Source organism: Lissotriton vulgaris, chromosome 9 (assembly GCF_964263255.1).
Source record: "Lissotriton vulgaris chromosome 9, aLisVul1.2, whole genome shotgun sequence".
Classification (NCBI taxonomy): Eukaryota; Metazoa; Chordata; class Amphibia; order Caudata; family Salamandridae; genus Lissotriton; species Lissotriton vulgaris.
This window is the reverse complement of record NC_141697.1, coordinates 538114562-538141690: the sequence shown is the minus strand read 5'-3', so window position 1 is coordinate 538141690 and position 27129 is coordinate 538114562. Positions and strand designations below refer to the sequence as shown.

The 27129-nt window shown below is 47.9% G+C and overlaps 1 protein-coding gene across 1 annotated transcript in view; it reads left to right on the top strand.

The window, feature by feature from the left end:
• Nucleotides 1-27129, top strand: part of LOC147690382 (uncharacterized) — a 2590730-nt gene that overhangs the window by 839086 nt on the left and 1724515 nt on the right. Inside the window, exon 25 of the mRNA XM_086936677.1 lies at nucleotides 3721-3816. Coding sequence (XP_086792803.1) covers nucleotides 3721-3816 — 96 coding nt within the window. The remainder of the gene's footprint in view (nucleotides 1-3720; nucleotides 3817-27129) is intronic.

The following is a 27129-nucleotide window of genomic DNA, read 5'->3' as shown; positions in this document are numbered from 1 at the left end:
TAAGTCTACAGGTGCTTTGGCGGTATGGATCGCCTCTTAAGGATTAAATGTGCCATTGTAGAGAACAGACCCACTACTACTTATATAGTAATAAAACCATTGGAATTTGGCAAATTGATTACAAAGTCCATACTGATGGCATGCCAGGGGTATGGAGGCACTGGCCAGGGGTTGTGCAATAAACCCAATGATGGAGTATGGACCGACTTATTCTGGGCATATGGGACAGGCTTCAACATAAGTGTGCACATCCATGGATAGGACGGCCACCAAAGCCATCTTTTACATTTAACAATAGTTTTTCGAATGCCAGAAAGTCCAGCAAGTGGTTTATCATGGCACCAATTTCACGCCTTATGTCTGAGTATTTCAGTGGTTACATACACGTTGTTACCATGGTAGGGGTGTCCATCTTTTACCAGATTATCTTACTCTGTGATCCATTCATCTATATTGAACTGCTGCATCCTTTGTTTTATCTTATCCAAAAACTGTTGTTTAGTACAAGTACCTATCACCTGCTCAGAACCTAATAGATTTTGGGTAGGATGAAGTGCTAATTTGGGATAATCATGACCCCATTGTGATAATATATCTGCCTTGGTCTGATGTGTTCCAGTATGGTACGTAAGAACAACATAATTTTCACTAAAAAACAAAAGATCTCTAACCTGTCTGTGTGTCAAGTGCTTGAGGGATAGAAAATAATTCACATTTTTATTATCTGTTTAACCTGTAATTGTTTGTTCTGCACCCAGTAGATAGTGGCACCACTCCTGAAAACATAATGATCCAGCATTGGGGTATCTTTCATAGATTTACATGGTGGAATCATTCTCCGTTGTCATAGTGGGAGTCCCAAGTAATATAAGCATTAGTAAACCTCTTCCATGGGCTATAACGGTGATAACCATGCATTTAATAGCCTATCTACCTCCATTAAAAAAGAAAACTTTAGGTACAACCAATATGTAACCAGCACCCTCTTGTGTATTCTGTTGACTTTCGCACCTGATCCAAGAGAACAGTTATTGGTGGCAAAAAGTGTCTATTCTAGACTGTTAACTTATTGAGGGCCCTGTAGTCTATGCATGCATGTAAATCACCATTCTTCTTTGGGACAAAGAATAGAGCGGAAGAAACAGGGGAAGTGGCATGACGATTGAAGCCTAAAACTAGCAATTCATCCAGGTATTGCTTTAGATAATTAGTCTCAGTTTCCGATTGAGAGTAAATGAGACTACTTGGTAGGTTAGCCCCTGTAATAAAATGAATGCAACAGTCAAAGTCCCTGTGAGGGCGTAGCTGAATGGCTTCATTTTCATCAAATACTTTCAGAAAATCCAAGTATTCCTTTGGAAGGATGTTTGAAAGTTCTGGTGCTACTACTACAAACATTTGGGGTAGAATCAAGTCTTGTGCTGTGGTATAGCAACTGTAACTACAGTATGGTGACCCTAAATTCCCCCAGCATGAAGACCAATCAATAAGGGGATTATAGAGTTGTAGCTGAGATATCCCTATGATACCACCGAAAGTGTGCACCTCTATTAGATTGGAATATGGGGTGTCTTTTTGTCTATTATCACAAATTAAGTTTATGGGAACTGTTTGTTAAGTAATCAATTCTGATGATAATTCAGATCTATCAACTGCCATTACTACTTCTGGTTCTTGTTTATTTACTCAAGGGATATTTAAGGAACTGGCCACACTTAAATCCTAGAAATCGCCTGGGCCTGCTGAATCCAGGAGCATATGCAACTGTTTTTGTTGTTATGGGGAAATTATCATGGAGACTGAAATGGTTAGGTGTTGTAGAATTTTACCTATGTTACGATTCTGAGAGCAGCGTATTAAACCTACTCGACAAGTGTACCTCGGGACTAGTTGAGCTTGCATGTTTTCCTGTTTGCCCTCTGTGATGACTTTCATCTTTTTCTGAGCCTTTTTTGGTTTGGCGATACAATTGCAGACAAAGTGTCCTGCATTACCACAATTTAGGCACAGATATATTTTCTGCATCGTTTCTTTCCATTACTAGATAATGACCGCTTGTTCTTCCAATTAGCATGGTTCTACTGAATCCCTAACCTTAACATCAGTCTGCTTTCACTCAGATCGAACCAAAAACAGCCTTGGCTCATTTCTAGATCTGTTGCTCTCATGCTCAGCAAGTCGATAATCAAGTCTAACGACTAGATCAATAAATTGCACCCAATCGGTAGGGAGGGTCAACTATGTGAGCCAAAGAATCTTTCAACTAATCTGTCAGACCCTACAAAACAGGGATATGCGTTTTTTCTTTGGGCCATTGAGTTTCAGTAAGCAATTTGCGAAAAGTTATATTATAAGTAAGTTCTTACCCTGTCGTAGGTTTAAAAGCTCATTATCACCTACCTTAATAAAGGTATGCTTTGTAAATAAGCGTTGCATAGGTTATTAAAACCTAGAATATTTGTGCAACAGTGGATCGGTATTCTCAATGAGAGGTATTGCCCAATTTGCACCGTTACCATCTAGGTGGGTGATGATAAATGCAATGCAGTCTGTATCAGAGGTGATTGGCCCCAGTTTACACAATAATTGCAGTTGACATTGTCTGCAGAATGCATTAAAGTTTGTGCTATCTGCAAAAAAAGCACTCTAGGGGAGCCAGCGAAGTGGGAGTAAATGTATATACAGTGTCATTAGTACAGGCTGTTCTCTCATTCCATGACAGCTCTGTTGCCCTTTATTCAATTGTAAATGGCATGGATTGAGTGACAAATTGTTTATCCTTGGAAATGAATCCTGAATCTAACCAGAACAAATAATGTTGGGAATATTGCACCAGTGTATCCCTGAGGGTTTGCATTTCGTGGCGCAAGGCTTAAACTACACTCTACAGCTCTCCAAGGGCCCTAGTTAATATTGCCATATTGGGAATTTCCTCACTGGAAATCTCTGGTAATGTCTGAGCTAGATCCTGAGCATTTATCAAATTTCCTGGATCCATATCGTCTGGGCAAAAAAGTTTTAAGTGGCTTAGTTTTCTGTCTGATAGCTGACTAGGAAAACTTGTCTGCATAGACGATGCTGGACCCATCTGACTCCCAACACAGCACTCAACCAAAGAATGTATTACGTCAAACAGACACTGTCCCAGGAGTGAACGGAATCTGGATAAAAAAACAAAAAAGGAAATTACTGAATCACTGGATGTTGGTCTGACTCACTGTTATACACGGGACACCCAACAATATCCCTTTTTTGGAATGCGCATTCTATGGTGCTCTAATGAACAAGTAGGAAAAAGTAACGTAAATCACATTAGTCATTGTACCAATAAACATAATCAATTTCTTGTAAACACTCCAAGTAATGAAACACACTTACAAAGTAATTAAAACAGTAAACACGTATTATGATCTCTTGTGGTAAGGAGACACACAACTCTTATATTGAGTCCTAAGTCATGGTTCTAAGTCTCCTCATTGAGCATTTTACCCCATATGCTTCAGAAGAATTTTGCTTTGTCTTTCAGCTTCATCGCTCTATCCTCTTTTTTTGCTCATGGGAATGTCTCTGGTGCTCTCAATAGTGTTGTTACTCAGTTCAGGAATAAATGCACAAGTTCCTAAATATTGCAGGCTTGAAATCAACAGAGTCACCGAGAAAACAAGAACAGTGCAATAATGTTGTTCTTTTTCCCTTTGCTTTTCTTTTCTTTAATTTCAGAGTTCCAAGTGATGACACCTGCAGAACGGACCTGGATGCGCTACCAATATTCCAGGCGACTTCCAGAGCACAAGGGATTGCCGCCGTTCCTCAACGGTAGGTCTTTCTGTGAGATGCCAGGAATGAGGGAACTCGATTAGCTGCCCGGAGATGTCTGCAAGTGCGCAGATATCGCCGGTCAGGCAGGATGCTGGACGAGGTCAGACGGAGGGGTTCGGGCTCCAGGGAGACAGTGGAGAGTTTCTTCTTGAAGGAATAAAGCAAATCGCCCAACTGGGGTTTAGCTGGACTATCTATCATTGGTTCTATTGTACTGGAGAGGCACGTAGTTAATTATACTTCTGTGGTTCCATATTCTGGAAGAGCATGTGTTTACTGTGACTCACGGTTTCCAGACAATTCTTGTTTGCAGGCACATGGATAATTGCTAACATGTGTAATAAGAGCTTGCACGTGAAACCATTATAAGCAACCACCACAGGAAATTCTAAATGTGCACCTGTCACAAATAATAATTTACTAAGGAACCAAGCCTTAAATAAACACAAAGATAATTACAAGCACGGGGAGCAGACATGGTGCTTGGTACAAACATAATGATAGTCACAAATGTGGATCATTACAATCCTGAGGAAAATATTGAAATCTGGCACATGGCAATGCTAGTTTATGCCTAGCAAAACACAGAACCAACTGAACTCTATAGAGTTTTCGTGTAAAAATGTTTGTCTAAAAGATAGGGGGAACAACATTTAGCCTAAGCTGTGTAAAAGGAGGGTAGGATTACATGGCTCTTAATGCTATGACCTGATGCACATATGGGGCATGCTGGCATGCAATGGTTAGTAATCATAACAGTTCCTCCCCACAAAGGGTGACACACGGGGCAAGGTTTATGGGGGTTTTGTGAATGAAAGAGTCATACCAACCGAGGGGCATGGACGTTCCCAGCCAGTTTCCATGATTGATCATCTGGGCCTTAACCCTTTCAATCTATTAAGTAGAATAAATAGCCATGTTATCTCTTTGAGTTAAGGATTTTCTGTACTGCAAATTCTAGATGACCAACAATTTTTAGAGGAGGTGGTGGTGGTAGTCGTTGGAATTGGGCATGACAAGGTCAGAGCAGAGAGACATGGAACACTGGGAGAATGGGCATGTCCTCTGGTAGTTGTAGTCTGTAAGAGACTAGGTTCATTATTTGCTACATAGTATAAGGCCCTCATTATCATGGATGTAATTTACGCCGTTCCTGACTTTGTAATTATTCAAATACAAATAAACACTCTGCCTCTTTCTGTATTTTTGTTATGTTTTCCAGTTTCCTTTTCTGGGTCTGGAGCGCAAAGCGCCGGGACACTCCTTTGGAGTAGCCGCGCGCTATAGAAGTCCCATTATAACATAACATAACATAACATGGAGGTCATACAGCATCGTCCTCCCATGTCCTTTCGTTGGCCCCTTCTGAACCTAACCAATCTAATTTACTGACATCTTTTATTCCTCCAAATGAAGAAGCAATAAAAAGACTTCTTCTATCATGTATACCTGGATCACCATTTGACCCTTGCCCCGTATAATAAAATAAACACCATAGGTTATCGACCCTGTTTATGCAGAGGTGTTTAATACCTCCATCCAAACTGGCTCAGGTCCTTTTTTTATAGAAACAAGCTAGTGTAATCCCACTACTAAAGAAACCTTTAGCAGATAGTAAGATTCTATCTAATGTTAGACCTATATCTTTTTCCTGAGCAGCCACCAAAATACTAGAATCTATAGTACATAAACAACTCTCAGAGTTTTTAGAATCCTATCACCTCATGCACCCGTCTCAGTCAGGTTTTTGATCTCGACACAGCACCAAAACTGCGCTGCTGGAAGTCATTGCGTCATTACAAAAATGTCCTTGGACTGCTGACACAATGCCACACTTTTTGTGTTTGAGCTCCATGCGCAGTTCAACACTGCCCCCATGACATCCTTTTACAACACCTGTCTGATTGTGGGGTCAGAGGTGCAGTACTTGTTTGTCTGACCTCATTTCTCTTTGAGCAGGAGCAAGCAATTTGGATGAAACCTCACCTTTCCTAGCCAAACCTCTAAAATGTAGGATACCCCAAGGCTCTGCTCATACTTTTACACTGTTTATAATGTACATGTCTCCTTCTGATAGATACATCTGCCGTTTGGATTCCTCACCTTGTGAATATCCCCCTTGCGTCAGCAACGTTCGGAAAATTCTTCGTAGCACGCCGGCGTGGACGACGTCATAGGAGCACGGCTTCGCGCGCGACTCCGTCTGACGTCACCGACTCCACATAAGGCCCACGTCGGCGTGATGACGTCAGTTCCCTTTTTTCCGCGTCGTCGACGCTAACGGTTTCTGGGATCTTCTGCGATACTTTTGTATCTATTAGCTGTTTAGCTGTTATTGTTTCTCTGTCGGATTTCGCTTCATCGCCGGAGATGTCGTCGAGGAAGACAGGTTTCAAACAGTGTGGTTCCTGCTCCCGGATGATGTCGATCACCGATCCGCATCCCGACTGTCTATGGTGTCTTGGTTCGGGACACGATGTCAAGAACTGTCGTTCCTGTGACAAGATGAACCCCAAAGCCTTGCGTGAGCGGGAGGCGAAGCTTCTGCTCGCTAAGGTGAAGGAAAGGGAAGCCGGAAGGTCTTCGAGGTCAGTGTCCAGGCGCTCGAAGTCGAGACAACGGTCGCGGTCGAAGTCAAGGTCGGCTTCGAGGGCGAAGTCGAGGTCGGCTTCGAAGGCCAGGTCGAGGTCGAGAGAGAGATCAAGGTCCAGAGGGAGGTCGAGGTCCGGTTCCAAGTCGGCCTCGGGCCATGCTTCGGGCTCATCGAGAAAGAAGCATAAGAGGAGTAAACATCACTCCAGACACCACTCTGGCAAGGAGTCTTCGGATTCGAGGAAGAAGTCGAGAAAGCATCATAAGGACTTCGTGTCTCCTTCTCCAGCTCAATCTCTCGTTGGTTCTCCAGTTCATGAGCCGGAACCGGATCTGGAGTCGCACCATTCATCGGTGCATGAAGAAGAGGTTCCTCGAGCACCGACTCCGATTGTGGAGCCTGAAGAACAAGAGGGCCAGGGTGCGCCTTTGCCGGATCAGCCTCCTTCGGAGCGGCCGTTGGGTTCGTACCCACCCTTTCCAGGTCCAGGTCAGGATCCCTCGCAATTTTTGAACGCCATGTTTGGTGTTTACTCGAGGGCGATGTACCCCGCTGGTGCGCCTATGGGTCCCATGGGTCCTTTGTCTTTCAATTTGGGTGTGCCCCAGGCTTATGCCCCGGCCCCCTTTATGCCGTTTATGCCGACGCCTTGCACTCCTTGGCTCGGTACGGCGCCGCCGAGGTCGTCGACTTCGCATGCGGCTTCGCCGACTCCGGATCGGCCTCGGGTGGATTCGGATCGTGGCACTTCCCGTCCTCCGGCTCCTCGCTCGACGTCGGCTCCGGCGCCGTCGGAGTCGTTACCGGATCCATCGACTTCGGTCCGTACGGAGTGGTCGAGGCGCAGGGCTCAACGCCTCTTGGAGGAGAAGGAGTTTGTGGACTCCGAGGTTGAGGAAGGAGAGTTGCATGAGGGGGATTGTTTTGAGGACCTTCAGGATGCAAGTGGCTTGGAACTTTCTCCTGAATGGGGTTTGCCAACCGTTTCTGACACACCATCTAAGGACTTGGCACCCTATCATGTCGTCATAAAGAAGGCTGCAGAGTTGCTAGGCTTGACTTTGCCCACAGTTGAATACAAGCCTAACATCCTTACGGAAGTATTGCATTCACCCTCTTCAATTGTGGAGCCTACGCTTCCTTTTACGGATGCATTGACTGAACCGATAAAGGAGGTCTGGAAGAGGCCTTTATCTGCTCCTGCAGTTTCCAGGTCAGTGGCAAGGCGTTATAGGGTGGCTCCTGATGACCCTGAATTTCTTTCCACGCATCCTGCACCGGAGAGTCTGGTAGTGCAGGCCGCCTGTTCCAGCAGGGCTGCGGGTTCTTTCCCTCAGGTGCCAGCAGACAAGGACTCAAAGAAACTGGACCAGTCTGCTAAAAAGATTTTCTCCTCGGGTAGCATGGCCTTGAAGTCCACCAATGCTACTTGCCTCTTGGGGAGATACGTTCACGCGTTGATGGACTCTGTCAAACAGCTTTCTGCTAAGCTTCCAGAGGACGATAAGAAGAATTTTAACGAGGTGGTCGCTGATACTCAGGCTGCAGCTCGTATGGTCATACAGAGTGGTATGGACACGGCGGACTCTGTTGCCAGAATTATGGGCTCCACTGTGGCTACAAGAAGGGCCGCATGGCTTAAGTCTTCCGATTTTTCTTCTGACGTTCAGTCTACTCTGTTGGACTTACCATTTGATGGAACAGGTCTCTTTGGGAAGAAGGCTGACGTAGCCCTGGAGAGATTCAAAGACAGTCGGGCTACGGCGAAGTCTTTGGGCCTTCAGACGAGGGGCTCTGCGACTAGAAAGTATAGGGGTTTTGGCAGACCCAATTTTCGTCCCTACAATCAAGGACAGCAGCAGCAGCAGCAGCAGCGCCAGAATCCTCTGTATAAATCCTACAGAGGAAAGCAAAGGGGCCGTGGTCGTGGGCGCCAGGTCTCCTCCTCCTCCTCCTCTTCCTCTAATAGCCAACCCCCTCCCCCTGCAGCAAAGCAGCCCTAGATCCGCCATTCTGGATCATGTGGCTCCGGTGGGGGGCCGGCTTACTCATTTTCTACGGGATTGGGAATCGGTTACATCGGATCTTTGGGTTCTCAATCTCGTAGAAAATGGGTATGCACTTCCTTTCCAGGAGTTCCCTCCCAATTTCCCTCCTTGCCAGGGTTTTTGTTCGGAGGACCACCTTGTTCGCTTGCAGGAAGAAGTCCTGGCTTTGTTCAAGAAGGGTGCGATAGAGGTGGTTCCAGAGCAGGAAAAGGGTCAGGGATGCTACTCCCGGTATTTCCTGATCCCCAAGAAGGATGGCAGGTTACGTCCAATCCTGGACCTCAGGATTTTGAATCTCTATCTCAAGCAGGAGAAATTCAAAATGCTCACTCTTGCGCAGGTTCTTCAAGCGCTGTTGGAAGAAGACTGGATGGTGTCGATCGACTTGCAGGATGCGTATTTTCACATCCCGATCCTGAAGTCGCACAGGAAGTATCTCCGTTTTACGGTGGGATCGCAACACTACCAGTTTGCGGTCCTTCCGTTTGGTCTTACTACTGCGCCTCGAGTCTTCACCAAGGTGATGGCAGTGGTGGCTGCACATCTCAGGAGGTCGGGGATACCTGTATTCCCGTATCTGGACGACTGGCTGATCAAAGCGGAGACGCCCGAGAAGGTGCTTCATCACCTGCAAGAAACATCGCAGCTGTTGTTCAGGTTGGGTTTTTCAATAAATGTGCCCAAATCTCACCTGGTGCCCTCCCAGCGCAACCTGTTCATAGGTGCGGTACTGGACACTACTGTATGTCGTGCATTCCCTCCTCCGCAAAGGATTCGCGACATACAGGAAATGATTCCTTTATTTCACAATGGAGCGGTTGTTCCGGTCCTGAAGGTCCTTCGCCTGCTCGGTCTGATGGCTTCTTGCATTCTCCTGGTCAACCATGCACGCTGGCACATGAGGGCACTCCAGTGGTGCCTCCGCAGGCAGTGGTATCAACACAACGGAGATCTCGGGGAGTCAGTGAAGATCTCCAGAGAGACTGCGGCGGATCTGTCTTGGTGGGGCGTGGAAGGCAATCTGTCTCAAGGAAAGCCTTTTCAGCTTCCTCCATCGGTGGCCACGGTGATAACGGATGCATCCACTCTAGGGTGGGGTGCTCATCTGGGGGATCTGGAGGTCAAGGGTCTTTGGTCTCCAGAGGAAAGGTTGTTTCACATCAACCTTCTAGAGTTGCGGGCGATACGTTTGGCGCTCAAGGCCTTCCTCCCTTCCCTTCGCGGTCAGTCAATCCAAGTCCTGACGGACAACACGACCGCGATGTGGTACATCAACAAGCAGGGAGGAGTGGGGTCGCAGTGTCTCTGCAGAGAGGCTCTGCGTCTCTGGTCCTGGGTTCAGGACCACCAGATTTGCCTAATGGCAAATCATCTGGCCGGAGTTCTGAACGTACGTGCGGACAGTCTCAGCCGGCAGTTCTCTGCCGACCACGAGTGGAGGCTTCATCCAGAGGTGGTTCGTCACGTCTTTCGGACGTGGGGGACCCCTCGGGTGGACCTGTTTGCCACTCACGAGAATGCTCACTGCCCGTCATTCTGCAGTCTCCAGTTTCCGATGCAAGGAGCACTGGGGGACGCGTTTCAGTTGAGCTGGAGAGGTCAGCTCCTTTACGCGTTTCCCCCCATACCCTTGATTCCTCGGGTTCTGAGGAAGATTCGCCAAGACCGGGCCCAAGTCATATTGGTCGCCCCGGATTGGCCAAGAAGGGTGTGGTACACAGATCTTCTCCACCTCTCCTCTCACCCGCCGCTCCGTCTCCCTCTCAGGGCAGACCTCCTCTCTCAGATGGAGGGGCAGGTTCTACACCCCCACCTCCAGACATTACACCTTCATGCATGGAGATTGAACGGGGCAATCTGAACTCTTTCTCTCTCCCTAACGATGTGGTGGATGTCATACTTTCTGCCAGGCGTGACTCCACCAAGTCCATTTATTCGTATAGGTGGAATAAGTTTGTGTCTTGGTGTAGGGAGAGGGATGTTGACCCGTTAAAGGCTCATTTGTCTGATATTTTGTTGTTTGCTCTTTCTCTGGCACGGCAGGGGTTTGCTGTTGCCACTGTCAAGGGTTACCTTTCGGCTTTGTCGGCATTCCTCTGCTTGCCGGATCAGCCCTCTCTTTTTAAGTCACCTGTGGTTTTAAGATTTTTGAAGGGGCTCACTAATAAGTACCCTCCTTCTCCCTTTATCGTTCCTCATTGGGACTTGAATCTTGTGTTAACCTATCTGATGGGTTCGCCGTTTGAACCCTTACACAAGTGTCCGATGAGGCTTCTTTCTTTTAAGACGGTCTTCTTAGTTGCAATTACCTCGGCAAGGAGGGTAAGTGAGCTTCAGGCTCTTAGTTCCAAGCCCCCGTTTTTGTCCATCCATGCTGAAAGAATGGTTCTTAGGACCAGGGCTGCTTTTCTGCCTAAGGTGGTTACTCCCTTCCACCTAGGTCAATCCATTACCCTTCCTACCTTTTATCCTCCCCCACACCCTTCCAAGGAGGAGGAGAGGCTTCATCGCCTGGACCCGAAGAGAGCGGTTAGCTTCTATCTTGATAGGACTAAAGACTATCGAATAGACGATCAGCTCTTCGTGGGTTTTGCTGGCTGCAAGAAGGGCAGAGCGGTGCACAAGCGCACACTTTCCAGATGGATTATCCTGTGCATCAAGATTTGCTACTCTCTGGCGGGTAAGGACCCTCCTGAGGGTATTAGAGCTCATTCAACTAGAGCAAAGTCTGCTACTTCTGCATTGTCTAGGGGTGTTCCTGTTGAGGACATTTGCAGGGCCGCGACTTGGGCCTCCCTCCACACTTTTGCAAAGCACTACTGCTTGGATGCTGAGGTGAGGAGGGACGGCCACTTCGCGCGCTCTGTTCTCCAAGATTTCCTGGTGTAGCAGGGTGGACACCCTCCTCCGGGAGTGGGGACTGCTGTGGGACTCTATTCACAAGGTGAGGAATCCACACGGCAGATGTATCTATCAGAAGAACAAGTTACTTACCTTCGGTAACGCTTTTTCTGGTAGATACAATATCTGCCTGTGGATTCCTCACTGACCCTCCCGCCTCCCCGTTGTCCACTCTGCTATACCTGGTGTTATGTGCAAATGTAATTATGATTTTATCTGATTTTGTATAGTTTTGCACTTTGAATGCATTTGTTTTGCATGTACTGTGTACATTGTGTATATATATATATATATATGTACTTGTTGGTCCGTCCGGGTGCCTCGAAGGCACGGAAAAAAGGGCGGAACTGACGTCATCACGCCGACGTGGGCCTTATGTGGAGTCGGTGACGTCAGACGGAGTCGCGCGCGAAGCCGTGCTCCTATGACGTCGTCCACGCCGGCGTGCTACGAAGAATTTTCCGAACGTTGCTGACGCAAGGGGGATATTCACAAGGTGAGGAATCCACAGGCAGATATTGTATCTACCAGAAAAAGCGTTACCGAAGGTAAGTAACTTGTTCTTTAGCCACCCTGGTTGAGACATTCGGCATTATGATAGTTTAATATGTCGACTATACCCAGCTGGTATTTTGTTACCTGGCAAATTAAGAATGCTGCAAAGTTCCCTTCTCAGATTGCATGAGAGCAATCTTAGGTTGTCTGAAAGAAAACAAACCAGAAATCATAATGTAGGTTGTGATAGTGCTTAGCCCAAGGATGGACCTTCCCAATCCTGGCAGCTATAAACCTGGGGGTCATCTGCGATAATGTCCTATCTTTTAAGACTCAGATCCACACAGTTGATAGAATCTGTATGTGGAACCTTAAGGGTCTCAAGAAATTCCTCCCACTTTTTCCATGGGAGGCCCGCAAAACCGTAGTTAAAGCTATGATCTTCTCTCGTCTGGGCTACGTGAATGCTTTGTACCTTGGTTTAACTGCATATATGGCCTTCAACTGCAAGTGGTCAAAAATGTGGCAGCGTGACTTCTTTTTATTTTGCAAAAGGTACCCACACTTCACCATTCCTTACCCACCTGCCCTGGGTCCCTGTGAATACAAGGATCATCTTTAAAGCACTGACCTTAGCACAGAGTGCCCTGAATAACATCGGTCCCAGCTATCTGAACGAAAGAATCACTTAGTACCAGTTCAGCAGAAATCGATGTTATCCAGTATTTGGGTGTCTTTCATAGATTCACATGCCAGAATCATTCCCCGTCGTCGAGACGGGAGCCTCCGGTATATAAAATAGTAATGTCCTATAGACATACATAGAGAAAAATAGGCCTAAGGATCCCACCTTAGTGGCCTATCCACGTCCTTTTGTAAAAAGGACCAAACTAGAGTAGGCCCAAGGGTCCCACCTTAGTGGCCGATCTATGTCCTTTTGTAAAAAGGACCAAAGTAAAGAAACCAACCAATCAGCTACCACCTCCTTCTAGAACCTTCCTGTTAGGAGCCTAGGTCTCTCAGATTTTCTACCGCACGTTGTGCTAGGGAGTCTTCTCCTCAGGATTTTTTTCTTTTTAAAAAAAACGAATTTACCTATCTTACTACATTATGGCTGAGGCCCAGAAAAAGGGTCTCTTCAGAGCCTTTTCCTCGTGTGGAAAGAAAAGGCTCCATGTAGAGGACAAGCATGAAACCTGCTTGTATTGCTTCTACCCTCACCATCAAGCCAAGGACTGTAAAATATGTAGGACCTTCTCAAATAAGACCCTTAAAGACCGTGAAGGACGCCTGCTGCTCTGGCTGGACAGGCTCAAGAAGAGGACAGACGACTTGGAGTCAGAAGAAGGTGAGAGTATCTCTGGAACCTCACAATTTTCCTTGAAGAGGCCAAGGGTTACTTCCCCTAGCCCCTCAGACACCCCTCCTAAGAAGACTCTCAAGAAGTCCTCAGAGGGCAAAAACCTCAGTGTCTGGCAAGGACCTTCCTGTCCCCAGAAAGCCACTGCTGACCTTGACGACGACAGCGTAGATTGTCTCTTCAGCGCAAAAAACTTCCTCAACGTCGACGAAGACAGTGTCGACGACGACAGCATCATCGGCCTCCTCATCGATGACGAAGACGATACATTCATGGACGGCGAGTAGGCCAGTGTCGTCGACCATTCCATTTTCACCATCGACGACGAAGATCTTATCGTCGACGATGAAGTCGACGTCGACGACAAAGTCAAAGTCATCGACGATTGTGCCGCCGACGAAGATCATCCCGTCGATGAAGGACACGTTGACGAGAATTCCGTCGACGGGGACACCGTCGACGACGGGAAATATACCGTCAACGAAGGTAATGTCGACGAAGACGCCGTCGACGAAGCCGTCGACGACCCCTGGAAATGCATCGTCGTCATCGGCACCACACCTGACAACGCCAACAGGGAAATGGAAAGAGTCTGTGCTGCTATCTCAAGCCATGGATACCTTGCCGCCACAGACAGCCCATATCGGCATCAAAAGCTTGAGGAAACCAATTACACCAGACCTGACGTCACCCAGTAAGGTGCAAGAGCTGCCTCCAACCTGCCTGTTTCAAGGTGAAGAGTCGGAGGAAGAGTTGTACACACAGGCCACAAGCCCATCAGACCTTGTGGTCAAGTGCCAAAGCACGGATGAGGAAATGGAAGAGGTGGAACATGTGGAGCATACAGTCCACACTCAAGTCCGCACACAAGTTACACCGATGGTGTGCCTACCTGCGGCCATTGTATCAGACCTGCAATTCTTAATACAAGACTATAAACAGCGGTTTCCGGAAAAACCCACTACATCTGTTCACGCACCCACTCCATTGGCCCGACACAAGCCGCCACCGCTGGAGCTCAGTGGGGAACAAGAGCCACTGCAAGATATTCAGTCGTCTGATGACGAAGAAGTGGACCAGGAAGAGGGTGAGGTCCGTGAAGATGAGTGTGACCCAGACGTAGATCAAGACTATATTGCTCCCTCTCCGGCCTCCCCGGAACCACAGTCCTCAGAATCACCACCCGCTGATATCGGTGGATTCCATAACCTTGTAGAGCGCGCAGCCAAATGATTCCACATGACTATGGAATCTCAAGAAACCGAGTGTTTCCTTTACGACTTCAAGGAACAAGCTAAAAAGACAACTAAATCAATTCCCATCATTGACTTTATATGGAAGCAAGGGAAATTACTGATGCAAACACCAGCTTCAATCCAAGTAGTGGTACCCAGGCTTAAGAAATACAAGGCGACTTCATCAGCGCCAGCATGCCTCACAGGTCACCCCAAGGCAGATTCTGTGGTAACCCAGGCGGCACAGAAAAATTCACGTAACCCAGCATCGCCTCTGTCAACACCACCTGACAAGGAAGGCAGAAAATTGGATGCTATTGGCAAGCCTTTTTCCACCACGTCGGCCATGACAGTAAAGGTGGCAAATTCCATCGCACTTCTGGGCCGCTACAATCGGCAACTCTGGGCAGATATTGCACCTTACCTATCTCACCTTCTAGAGGAGGTTAAGAAAGAAGCTCAATCGCTCCTCTTGGAAGGCCAGACATCTGCCTCTGAGCTCATTGACTGCGCAATGGATGTCGCCATGACTGGTTTCAGGCAACTGGCAGGTGCTGCTGTGCTCAGAAGACAAGGCTGGCTCATAGCCACCTCTTTCCGCCAGGAGGTGCAGACGAAGATTATTGATATGCCCTATGACGGCCAACATCTCTTCGGGGAAAAGATTGATGAGGCCTTAAATACTATCAAAAAAGACATTGCCAAAGCCCTTGGAACAATGCAATTCCGGAACCAGTCCTTTTGTGGAAGCAAAAATAGAGGACAATCTTCTTATAGAGGCACTTACCAGAACAGGTCCTCCTATTCATACAGCCAAAACAGAACGCAATACCAACCGCGACAACAGCAGCAAGGGCGGCAGACTTCCTACAGCAAGTCTAATTACAGAGGGAAGAACCAGAAAAGACCTGCTGGCAACCGCCAATGACTAGTGTCAATGGCCAATCCATCCACCATCGAACTTCTTCAAAATTGGAGGAAAACAAACACAATTCCTCGAAAATTGGAGATTGATAACAACAGATCGGTGGGTGCTCCAGCTCATTCAATTCGGACATTCCCTGGACTTTGTCACGATCCCCCCGACAACACCACCTCGCAAACGGTCCCACAGGCACCTACGATTGCTTCTGCAGGAAATCTCTTCCATGCTACAGAAGGGAGCGATAGAGAGAGTTCCACCAACCCACAAAGGGAAAGGTTTTCTGATAGATACATCTGCCTTGTGGATTCCTCATCTTGTGAATATCCCCCTTGTGCCAGCAACGTTCGGAAAATTCTTTGTAGCACGCCGGCGTGGTCGACGTCATAGGAGCACGGCATTGCGCGCGACTCTGTCTGACGTCACCGACTCCTCATAAGGCCCACGTCGGAGTGATGACGTCAGTTCTCTTTTTTCCGTGTCATTGACGCTAACGGTTTTTGGGATCTTCTGCGATACTTTGAGTATCTTGTTGCTATCTTGTGTTACTGTTTCTCTTTTGAGATTTTCTTCTTCGTCGAGGATGTCGTCGAGGAAGACGGGGTTCAAGCAGTGTGGTTACTGTGCCCGAATGATGTCGATCACTGATCCGCATTCGGATTGTCTGTGGTGTCTTGGGTCGGACCATGACGTTAAGAACTGTCGTTCCTGCTTCAAGATGAACCCCAAGGCCCTACGAGAGCGGGAGGCGAAGCTTCTTCTTGCAAAGGTGAAAGAAAGGGAAGCTGGAAGGTCTTCGAGGTCGGTGTCCAGGCGCTCGAAGTCGAGGCAGATGTCGCGGACGAGGTCGAGGTCGGCTTCGAGATCGAGGTCCAGAGCGAGGTCGAGATCCAGAGAGAGGTCGAGGTCTGGATCCAAGTCGGCTTCGGGTCATGCTTTGAGCTCCTCGAGGAAGAAGCACAAGAGGATTAAGCATCGTTCTAAACATCACTCTGGCAAGGAGTCTTCGGATTCGAAGAAGAAGTCTCGTAAGCATCATAAGGACTTTGTGTCTCCTTCTCCAGTGCAGTCTCGTGAAGGTTCCCCTGTTCAGGAGCAGGAACCGGATCTGGAGTCGCACCATTCTTCGGTGCATGATGAAGAAGGAGTTCCTCGAACTCCGACTCCGGATGTGGATCCTGAAAGTCAAGAGGGCCAGGGTGCATCTTTGTCGGATCAGCCTCCTTCGGAGCGGCCGTTGGGTTCGTACCCTCCCTTTCCTGGTCCAGGTCAGGATCCCTCGCAGTTTCTAAATGCCATGTTTGGTGTTTATGCGAGGTCGATGTACCCCACTGGCGCACGGGTTGGTCCCATGGGTCCATTGTCTTTTAATTTAGGCGTGCCTCAGGCTTATGCCCCGGCCCCCTTTATGCCGTTTATGCCGACACCTTGTGCTCCTTGGCTCGGTACGGCGCCGCCGAGGTCGTCGACTTCGCATGCGGCTTCGCCGGCTCCGGATCGACCTCTTGGTGATTCGGATCGTGGTGCTTCCTGTCCTCAAGCTCCTCGTTCGACGTCGGCTCCGGCTCGGTCAGAGTCTTTGCCGGATCCATCGACTTCGGTCCGCATGGAATGGTCGAGGCGCAGCGCCTCTTGGAGGAGAAGGAGTATATGGATTCCGAGGTTGAGGAAGGAGAGCTACAAGATCAGGGGGATTGTTTTGAGGACCTCCAAAGCGCTAGTGGCCTGGAACATTCTCCTGAGTGGGGTTTGCCATCCGTTTCGGATACACCATCCAAGGACGTTGCACCCTATCACGTCGTGATTAGGAAGACTGCGGATTTGCTCGGCTTGACTTTGCCCACTGTTGAGTACAAGCCCAACATCCTCACGGAGGTTTTACATTCGCCTTCTTCTATAATAGAGCCTACTCTTCCTTTCATTGACTGAGCCTATAAAGGAGGTTTGGAAGAGGCCTTTGACTGCTCCTGCAGTTTCCAGGTCGGTTGCAAGGCGTTACAGGGTGGCTCCTGGTGACCCTGAATTTCTTTCTTCACATCCTTCTCCGGAGAGTCTGGTGGTGCAGGCCGCTTGTTCCAACAGGTCTGCAGGTTCATTCCCTCAGGTGCCGGCAGACAAGGACTCTAAAAAGTTGGACCAGTCTGCGAAAAAGATTTTCTCCTCGGGTAGCATGGCTTTAAAATCTACTAATGCTACTTGCCTGTTGGGGAGATATGTTCATGCATTGATGGACTCTGTGAAGCAACTCTCATCTAAGCTAGGAAGAACTTTAATGAAGAGCTCTCCGATACTCAGGCTGCAGCCCGTATGGTAATACAGAGTGGCATGGACACGGTGGACTCTGTTGCCAGGATTATGGGCTCTACTGTTGCTACCAGAAGGGCCGCATGGCTTAAATCTTCTGATTTTTCAACTGATGTTCAGTCTACCTTGTTGGACTTGCCATTTGATGGGACAGGCCTCTTTGGTAAGTAAGCGGACGTGGCCCTGGAGAGATTCAAGGACAGCCGGGCGACGGCGAGGTCTTTGGGCCTTCAGGCAAGGGGTTCTGCAACTAGGAAGTTTAGGGGATTTGGCAGATCCACTTTTCGTTCCTATAACCAAGGTCAGCAGCAGCAGCAGCAGCAGCAGCAGCAGCGACAGGACCCTCTGTATAAGACATACAGAGGAAAACAAAGGGGCCGTGCTCGTGGACGCCAGGCCTCCTCCTCCTCCTCTTCCTCTAATAATCAACCCCCTCCCTCAACAGCAAAGCAGCCCTAGATCCGCCATTCTGGATCATGTGGCTCCGGTGGGGGGTCGGCTTACTCATTTTCTACGGGATTGGGTATCGGTTACATCAGATTTTTGGGTTCTCAATCTCGTAGAAAATGGGTATGCACTTCCTTTCCAGGAGTTCCCTCCCAATTACCCTCCTTGCTAGGGATATTGTTCGGAGGACCACCTGCTTCGCCTGCAGGAAGAAGTCCTGGCTATGTTCAGAAAAGGTGCAATAGAGGTGGTCCCGGAGCAGGAGAGGGGTGAGGGGTGCTACTCCCGATATTTCCTGATCCCCAAGAAGGATGGCAGGTTACGTCCAATCTTGGACCTCAGGATTTTGAATCTCTACCTCAAACAGGAGAAGTTCAAAATGCTCACGCTTGCGGAGGTTCTTCAAGCGCTGTTGGAAGAAGACTGGATGGTGTCAATCGACTTGCAGGATGCGTATTTTCACATCCCAATCCTGAAGTCGCACAGGAAGTATCTCCGTTTTACGGTGGGATCGCAACACTACCAGTTTGCGGTCCTTCCGTTTGGACTTACTACTGCGCCTCGAGTTTTCACCAAGGTGATGGCGGTGGTGGCTGCGCATCTCAGGAGGTCGGGGATTCCTGTGTTCCCCTATCTGGACGACTGGCTGATCAAAGCGGAGTCGCCCGAGAAGGTGCTTCATCACCTGCAAGAGACATCGCAGCTGTTGTACAGATTAGGTTTTTCGATAAACGTGCCCAAATCTCACCTGGTGCCCTCCCAGCGCAACCTATTCATAGGTGCGGTACTGGACACTACTGTATGTCGTGCATTCCCTCCTCCTCAAAGGATTCGCGACATACAGGAAATGATTCCTTTGTTCTACAATGGAGCGGTTGTACCAGTCCTGAAGGTCCTTCGCCTGCTCGGTCTGATGGCTTCTTGCATTCTGTTGGTCAACCATGCACGCTGGCACATGAGGGCACTCCAGTGGTGCCTCCGCAGGCAGTGGTATCAGCACAACTGAGATCTCAGGGAGTCAGTGAAGATCTCCAGAGAAACTTCAGCGGATCTGTCTTGGTGGGGCGTGGAAGGCAATCTGTCACAAGGAAAGCCTTTTCAGCTTCCACCATCGGTGGCCACGGTGATAACGGATGCATCCACTCTAGGGTGGGGTGCTCATCTGGGGGTTCTGGAGGTCAAGGGTCTTTGGTCTCCAGAGGAAAGGTTGCTTCACATCAACCTTCTAGAGTTGCAGGCGATACGTCTGGCGCTCAAGGCCTTCCTCCCTTCCCTTCGCGGTCGGTCGATCCAAGTCCTGACGGACAACACGACCGTGTTGTCTTACGTCAACAAGCAGGGAGGAGTAGGGTCGCAGTGTCTCTGCAAAGAGGCTCTGCGTCTCTGGTCCTGGGTTCAGGATCATCAGATTTGTCTGATGGCAAATTATCTGGCCGGAGTTCTGAACGTTTGTGCGGACGTTCTCAGTCGGCAGTTCTCTGCCGACCACGAGTGGAGGCTTCACCCGGAGGTTGTTCACGACATCTTTCAGATGTGGGGAACTACTCGGGTGGACCTGTTTGCACTCACGAGAATGCTCACTGCCCGTCATTCTGCAGTCTCCAGTATCCGATGCAAGGAGCATTGGGGGACGTGTTTCAGTTGAGCTGGGGAGGTCAGCTCCTTTACGCATTTTCCCCCATACCCTTGTTCCTCCAGTTCTGAGGAAGATTCGCCAAGACTGGGCCCAAGTCATATTGGTCGCCCCGGATTGGCCAAGAAGGGTGTGGTACTCGGACCTTCTCCACCTCTCCTCTCACCCGCCGCTCAGTCTCCATCTCAGGGCAGACCTCCTCTCTCAGATGGAGGGGCAGGTTCTACACCCCCACCTCCAGACATTACACCTTCATGCCTGGAGATTGAACGGGGCAACTTGAATTCCTTTTCTCTCCCTCACGATGTGGTGGATGTCATTCTTTCTGCCAGGCGCGACTCCACCAAGTCCATCTATTTGTATAGGTGGTCTAAGTTTGTCTCTTGGTGCAGGGAGAGGGATGTTGACCCATTGAAGGCTCATTTGTCTGACATTTTGTTGTGTGCTCTTTCTCTGGCACGGCAAGGGTTTGCTGTTGCCACAGTCAAAGGATATCTTTCGGCCTTATCAGCATTTCTCTGTTTGCCAGATCAGCCCTCTCTGTTTAAGTCTCCTGTAGTATTAAGTTTTTGAAGGGACTCACTAATGAGTTCCCTCCTTCTCCCTTTATTGTTCCTCATTGGGACTTGAATCTTGTGTTAACTTATCTGATGGGTTCTCCGTTTGAACCCTTGCACAAGTGTCCCATGAGGCTTCTTTCTTTTAAAACGGTCTTTTTGGTTGCAATTACCTCGGCAAGGAGGGTAAGTGAGCTTCAGGCTCTTAGTTCCAAGCCCCCGTTCTTGTCCATTCATGCTGAAAGAATGGTTCTCAGGACCAGGGCTGCTTTTCTGCCAAAGGTGGTAACTCCCTTCCATCTAGGAAAATCCATTACCCTTCCTACCTTTTATCCTCCCCCACACCCTTCCAAGGAGGACGAGAGGCTTCATTGCTTGGACCCGAAGAGAGCAGTTAGTTTCTATCTTGATAGGACTAAGGACTATCGTGTTGACGATCAGCTCTTCGTGGGTTTTGCTGGCTGCAAGAAGGGCAGGGCGGTGCACAAGCGCACACTTTCCAGGTGGATTATCCTCTGCATCAAGATTTGCTACTCTCTGGCGGGTAATGACCCTCCTGTGGGTATTAGAGCTCATTCAACTAGAGCAAAGTCTGCAACTTCTGCATTGTCTAGAGGTGTTCCTGTTGAGGACATTTGCAGAGCCGCGACATGGGCCTCCCTCCACACTTTTGCGAAGCACTACTGCTTGGATGCTGAGGTGAGGAGGGACGGCCACTTTGCACGCTCTGTCCTCCAAGATTTCCTGGTGTAGCAGAGTGGACACCCTCCTCCGGGAGTGGGGACTGCTGTGGGACTCTATTCACAAGGTGAGGAATCTACAAGGCAGATGTATCTATCAGAAGAACAAGTTACTTACCTTCGGTAACGCTTTTTCTGGTAGATACAGTATCTGCCTGTGGATTCCTCACTGACCCACCCGCCTCCCCGTTGTCTACTCTGCTATACCTGGGTTTATGTACATATGTATTTATGAACTTATATTTCTGATTTTTTAACGATTTTGCTATGCAATTTTAGTGGGTTTTTTGATTGCGTGTACTGTGTACATTGTATATTTGTATATATTTGTTGGTCCGTCCGGGTGCCTCGAAGGCACGGAAAAAAGGGCGGAACTGACGTCATCACGCCGACGTGGGCCTTATGAGGAGTCGGTGACGTCAGACGGAGTCGCGCGCAATGCCGTGCTCCCATGACGTCAACCACGCCGGCGTGCTACAAAGAATTTTCCGAACGTTGCTGGCGCAAGGGGGATATTCACAAGGTGAGGAATCCACAGGCAGATACTGTATCTACCAGAAAAAGCGTTACCGAAGGTAAGTAACTTGTTTTTTACTCCCACTTCTTCCTGATCCACAAGAAAGGGAAAAAGTGGAGACCAATCCTGGACCTCAGGGCACTCAATGTATTCCTAAGGAAACAATCGTTCCGTATGGTGACACTCCAGGAGATCCTGGGACTTTTGGAGGAAGGGGACTATATGACGTCCTTAGACCTGCAGGACGCTTACTACCACGTTCCCATCCTCAAAGGGCACAGGAAATACCTCAGATTTGCTGTAGCGGGGCAGCATTACCAATTTTGTGTCCTCCCTTTGGCCTCAAATCTGCCCCACGGATATTTTCCAAATGCCTCTCACCGTGGCGGCTTTCCTTCGTCAACAAGGACACCAGGTCTTCCCATACGTGGACGACTGGCTGGTGAAGGCACCATCCGCGACAGGCGCAGCCAAATCCTCCAGCGCCTGTCTGGATATTTTCCAGCGTTTAGGTTTGACCCTCAACCGCGAGAAGTCTGCACTGGAGCCAAACAAGGTCATTACATTTCTTGGGGCGACACTGGACACGGAACGTGTCAAGGTTTTTCCTTCTCAGGAAAGGAAGGTCAAACTCATCTCCCTGGCCACGTCAGTGGCATCAAGGAAGACTTTACCGGTCCGAACCTTCAAGTCCCTCCTCGGCATGATGTCCTCATGTATCATGCTCATACCCCACTGCCGCCTCAAGATGCGCCCACTCCAGGAGGAGTTGACGAACTAATGGACACAAAGTACAGGATTTTTCGAGGACCGCATTCGAGTCACTCGAAACATGGTCAACCACTTACAGTGGTGGAGATTGTTCAAACACCTGTCACAGGGACTGCCGTTCCTGCTTCCCGCAGAGCCACATGTGTTAACAACGGATGCATCCCTAGAACTCAAGATCAATGGCAAGTGGACAGAACAGGAAACCCAACTCCACATCAACCTATTGGAGTTAAGAGCGGTCTTCCTAGCTCTACAAGCCTTCCTGCCACACATTCAAAACTCCCCAGTGCTCGTCAGAACAGACAACACCACGACGATGCACTACCTAAACAAGCAGGAGGGGACGCGATCGCTCTCACTATCTTGAGGATCGCAAAGGGTCTGGAACTGGCTTGTGGAACACGGGATAACGCTGAAAGCAGAGTACGTCCCGGGCAAGGACAACGTCTTGGCGGAATGGGGAACTCCGCGAATAGACCTCTTTGCCACGAGAAACAACGCCAAATGCCCAAGCTTCGCAAGCAGGCATCACCAACCAGGAACCCTTCGGAAATGCTTTCTCCATCGCATGGTGCAACATCTTTGCGTACGCCTTTCCGCCATTTCCACTGATACCCAGGGTTCTCAGGAAGATGAAGTCGGAGCACTGCACTCTGATTCTGATCGCCCCATTCTGGCCGAAGCAGCACTGGTTCACGGGCCTTCACCACCTCTCTGCCCAGCCACCTATTCGCCTGCGTCAACATCCAGCTCTACTCACAATGTCCCAAGGACAGGTACACCACCCGAATCTGAGCTCTCTAAAATTGTCAGCTTGGCTCCTGAGTACCGGGAATTCTACCACATAAACATCCCGCAGGAGTGCAGAGACATCCTTGCAAAGGCTAGAGCGGACAGCACTAATAAAACTTACTCATTAAAATGGAAACGGTTTTGCTCCTGGTGTGTGAGCGAAGGCCTGCACCCTTTCCACATCACTCCACAACAGCTGCTACCATACTTACTACATCTGGCACAATCGGGCCTTGCACACGCATCCATTAAAGTGCATCTGGCGGCGATCTCAAGATTCACCAGGACTCCTAAGGGTCCATCCCTGTGGGCAGACAGACTTATAAAGCAATTCCTTAAAGGTCTATACAGGTCCTTCCCACGACCAAGGGTGATCCCTCCGTCGTGGCACCTCAATGTGGTCCTTCACCACTTAATGAAGCACCCCTTTGAACACATCCATAGGGCAGACATCAAATTTATCTCATGGAAAATGGCCCTCCTCCTGGCTTTGACGTCTGCTAGAAGGGTCAGCGAGTTCCAGGCTCTCTCAATTCAAGATCCATACATTCAGTTCAGAGAGGACAGAGTGATCTTATGAACTAATCCTCGGTTTATTCCGAAAGTCCCTTCGGACTTCCATCTCAACGAACCGGTGGTCCTCAGGTCATTCTTTTCAAATCCTACCACAGTGGCAGAGAAAACTCTACATTTGTTGGATCTGAAGAGATGTCTTAAATTCTGCATTGACAAGACAAAACACTTCCGAAAATCATCTCAACTCTTTGTTGCCTTTAGTAGACCACGGAAAGGCATGCCCCTGTCAAAACAAAGCATTTCAAGTTGGATTTCCTCGGCAATCACCTTTTGCCATGACAAGGCTGGACGACCTTTGAACTCAAGAGTCAAAGCTCATTCGACAAGAGCCATGTCCACGTCTGCGGCACTGTTTGCTGGAGTGCCGGTATTGGACATCTGCAGAGCGGCAACCTGGAAGTCACCGCATACCTTCACCAGGCACTACTGCCTGGATACTGAGCTGATGAAGGATGCAGCAGTGGGCCAAGCAGTGCTTCGCCATCTATTCCAGTGAGGTGAGCCTTCCGACATCCCTCCGTCCTTTACTGGTATGCACATTCTTTTACTAATATTTACATGACAATGCATTTTGGTGGTTTGCAGTAGCGTGATATGTATTATCTACAGACTCATATATGATGTTCCATCAAAAATGTGCATAATATACCACTGCTTGCTACTCTGATTCAGGCATGTGAATCTATGAAAGACACCCAAATACTGGATAAGAAATGCGTTACTTACCTGTAACTGCAGTTATCCAGTATTGGTGTCTTTCATAGATTCACATGCACCCTCCCGCCTCCCCTGGATGGACTCACCTATCTCTCTAACAAGTTTTCGCCCACCTAGCTTGGTGCGTACGAAAATCTGAGAGACCTAGGCTCCTGACAGGAAGGTTCTAGAAGGAGGTGGTAGCTGATTGGTTGGTTTCTTTACTTTGGTCCTTTTTACAAAAGGACATAGATAGGCCACTAAGGTGGGGCCCTTGGGCCTACTCTAGTTTGGTCTTTTTTACAAAAGGACGTGGATAGGCCACTAAGGTGGGAGTCTTAGGCCTATTTTTCTCTAGTATGTCTATAGGACATTACTTTTTTATATACAGGAGGCTCCCGTCTCGACGACGGGGAATGATTCAGGCATGTGAATCTATGAAAGGCACCAATACTGGATAACTGCAGTTACAGGTAAGTAACGCATTTCTTCCCGTCAGTCCCACCTCATGTAGGTTCCTCCTTTTAAAAGGAGACGTGGTGGTACCTCTCTTTTGTATGCATTGCGAAAATGTGGAACCTATTCCCTTATCAACTCAGAAGCACAGAAACTGAATCCATCTTCTGCAAATGTTTAAAAACATACCCGTTTAACTTATAATATCTTACTTCACTCTATCCTCTTATTATCTTGTCCTTGCTAGCGCTGGGAAACTCATTTATGAGTATCTGTTCATGCTATACAAATACCTCTCATTCATTCATTCATTCTTTCAAGCCGTAGGTGATTACTAGCCAGCTATACTTGATCACCAACTTTGTAAGCTGGTTGTGGTGTGCAATGTTTGTTTGCGTTTCTTATCATACTTCTCTTGGTTTGTTTGAGTTGTATTTATACAGCTTGTTGAATCTCAGAAAAGTGCTTCAGGAATTTCTGTAGTGAGGGATCCGAGATTACTACAGCGCACATAATTTTCTGTTTATATATTTGGGTTGATGCCTGTTGTGCAGTAAAAAGGAAATACCTATCTAGCGGAGTGTTCTGTTTTATTTTATGAAAACTCCACAGGAAGTCAAACATATTCCCATTCCGAAGATTGATACCTTAATTGACATGAAAGGATCTGTTCTTGTGCTTGATTTACTCATTTTGCCTGATCATCTGTTTGTGGGTGGTAAGTGGACGAGAGACGAGCATCGATATATAAGGATTTGCATAGGTTTTGCCAAAACCTTGATACAAATTGAGTGTTCTATTGGAAAAGAAATTAATGGGAGACCATGTAATCATTACTTGTAGTGGGTGAATAAGTCTACAGGTGCTTTGGCGGTATGGATCGCCTCTTAAGGATTAAATGTGCCATTGTAGAGAACAGACCCACTACTACTTATATAGTAATAAAACCATTTGAATTTGGCAAATTGATTACAAAGTCCATACTGATGGCATGCCAGGGGTATGGAGGCACTGGCCAGGGGTGGTGCAATAAACCCAATGATGGAGTATGGACCGACTTATTCTTGGCATATGGGACAGGCTTCAACATAAGTGTGCACATCCATGGATAGGTTAGGCCACCAAAGCCATCTTTTACAGTTAGCAATAGTTTTTCGAATGCCAGAAAGTCCAGCAAGTGGTTTATCATGGCACCAATTTCACGCCTTATGTCTGAGTATTTCAGTGGTAACATACACGTTGTTACCATGGTAGGGGTGTCCATCTTTTACCAGATTATCATACTCTGTGATCCATTCATCTATATTGAACTGCTGCATCCTTTGTTTTATCTTATCAAAAAAACTGTTGTTTAGTACAAGTGCCTATCACCTGCTCAGAACCTAATAGATTTTGGGGTGGGTGAAGTGCTAATTTGGGTGAATCGTGACCCCATTGTGATAATATATCTGCCTTGGTCTGATGTGTTCCAGTATGGTACGTAAGAACAACATAATTTTCACTAAAAAACAAAAGCTCTCTAACCTGTCTGTGTGTCAAGTGCTTGAGGGATAGAAAAGAATTCACAATTTTATGATCTGTTTAACCTGTAATTGTTTGTTCTGCACCCAGTAGATAGTGGCACCACTCCTGAAAACATAATGATCCAGCATTGGGGTATCTTTCATAGATTTACATGGTGGAATCAATCTCCGTTGTCATAGTGGGAGTCCCAAGTAATATAAGCATTAGTAAAACTCTTCCATGGGCTATAACGGTGATAACCATGCATTTAATAGCCTATCTACCTCCATTAAAAAAGAAAACTTTAGGTACGACCAATATGTTACCAGCACCCTCTTGTGTATTCTGTTGACTTTCGCACCTGATCCAAGAGAACAGTTATTGGTTGCAAAAAGTGTCTATTCTAGACTGTTAACTTATTGAGGGCCCTGTAGTCTATGCATGCATGTGAATCACCATTCTTCTTTGGGACAAAGAATAGGGCGGAAGAAACAGGGGAAGTGGCATGACGATTGAAGCCTAAAACTAGCAATTCATTCAGGTATTGCTTTAGATAATTAGTCTCAGTTTCCGATTGAGAGTAAATGAGACTACTTGGTAGGTTAGCCCCTGTAATAAAATGAATGCAAAAGTCAAAGTCCCTGTGAGGGCGTAGCTGAATGACTTTCTTTTCATCAAATACATCCAGAAAATCCAAGTATTCCTTTGGAAGGATGTTTGAAAGTTCTGGTGCCACTACTACACACGTTTGGGGTAGGATCAGG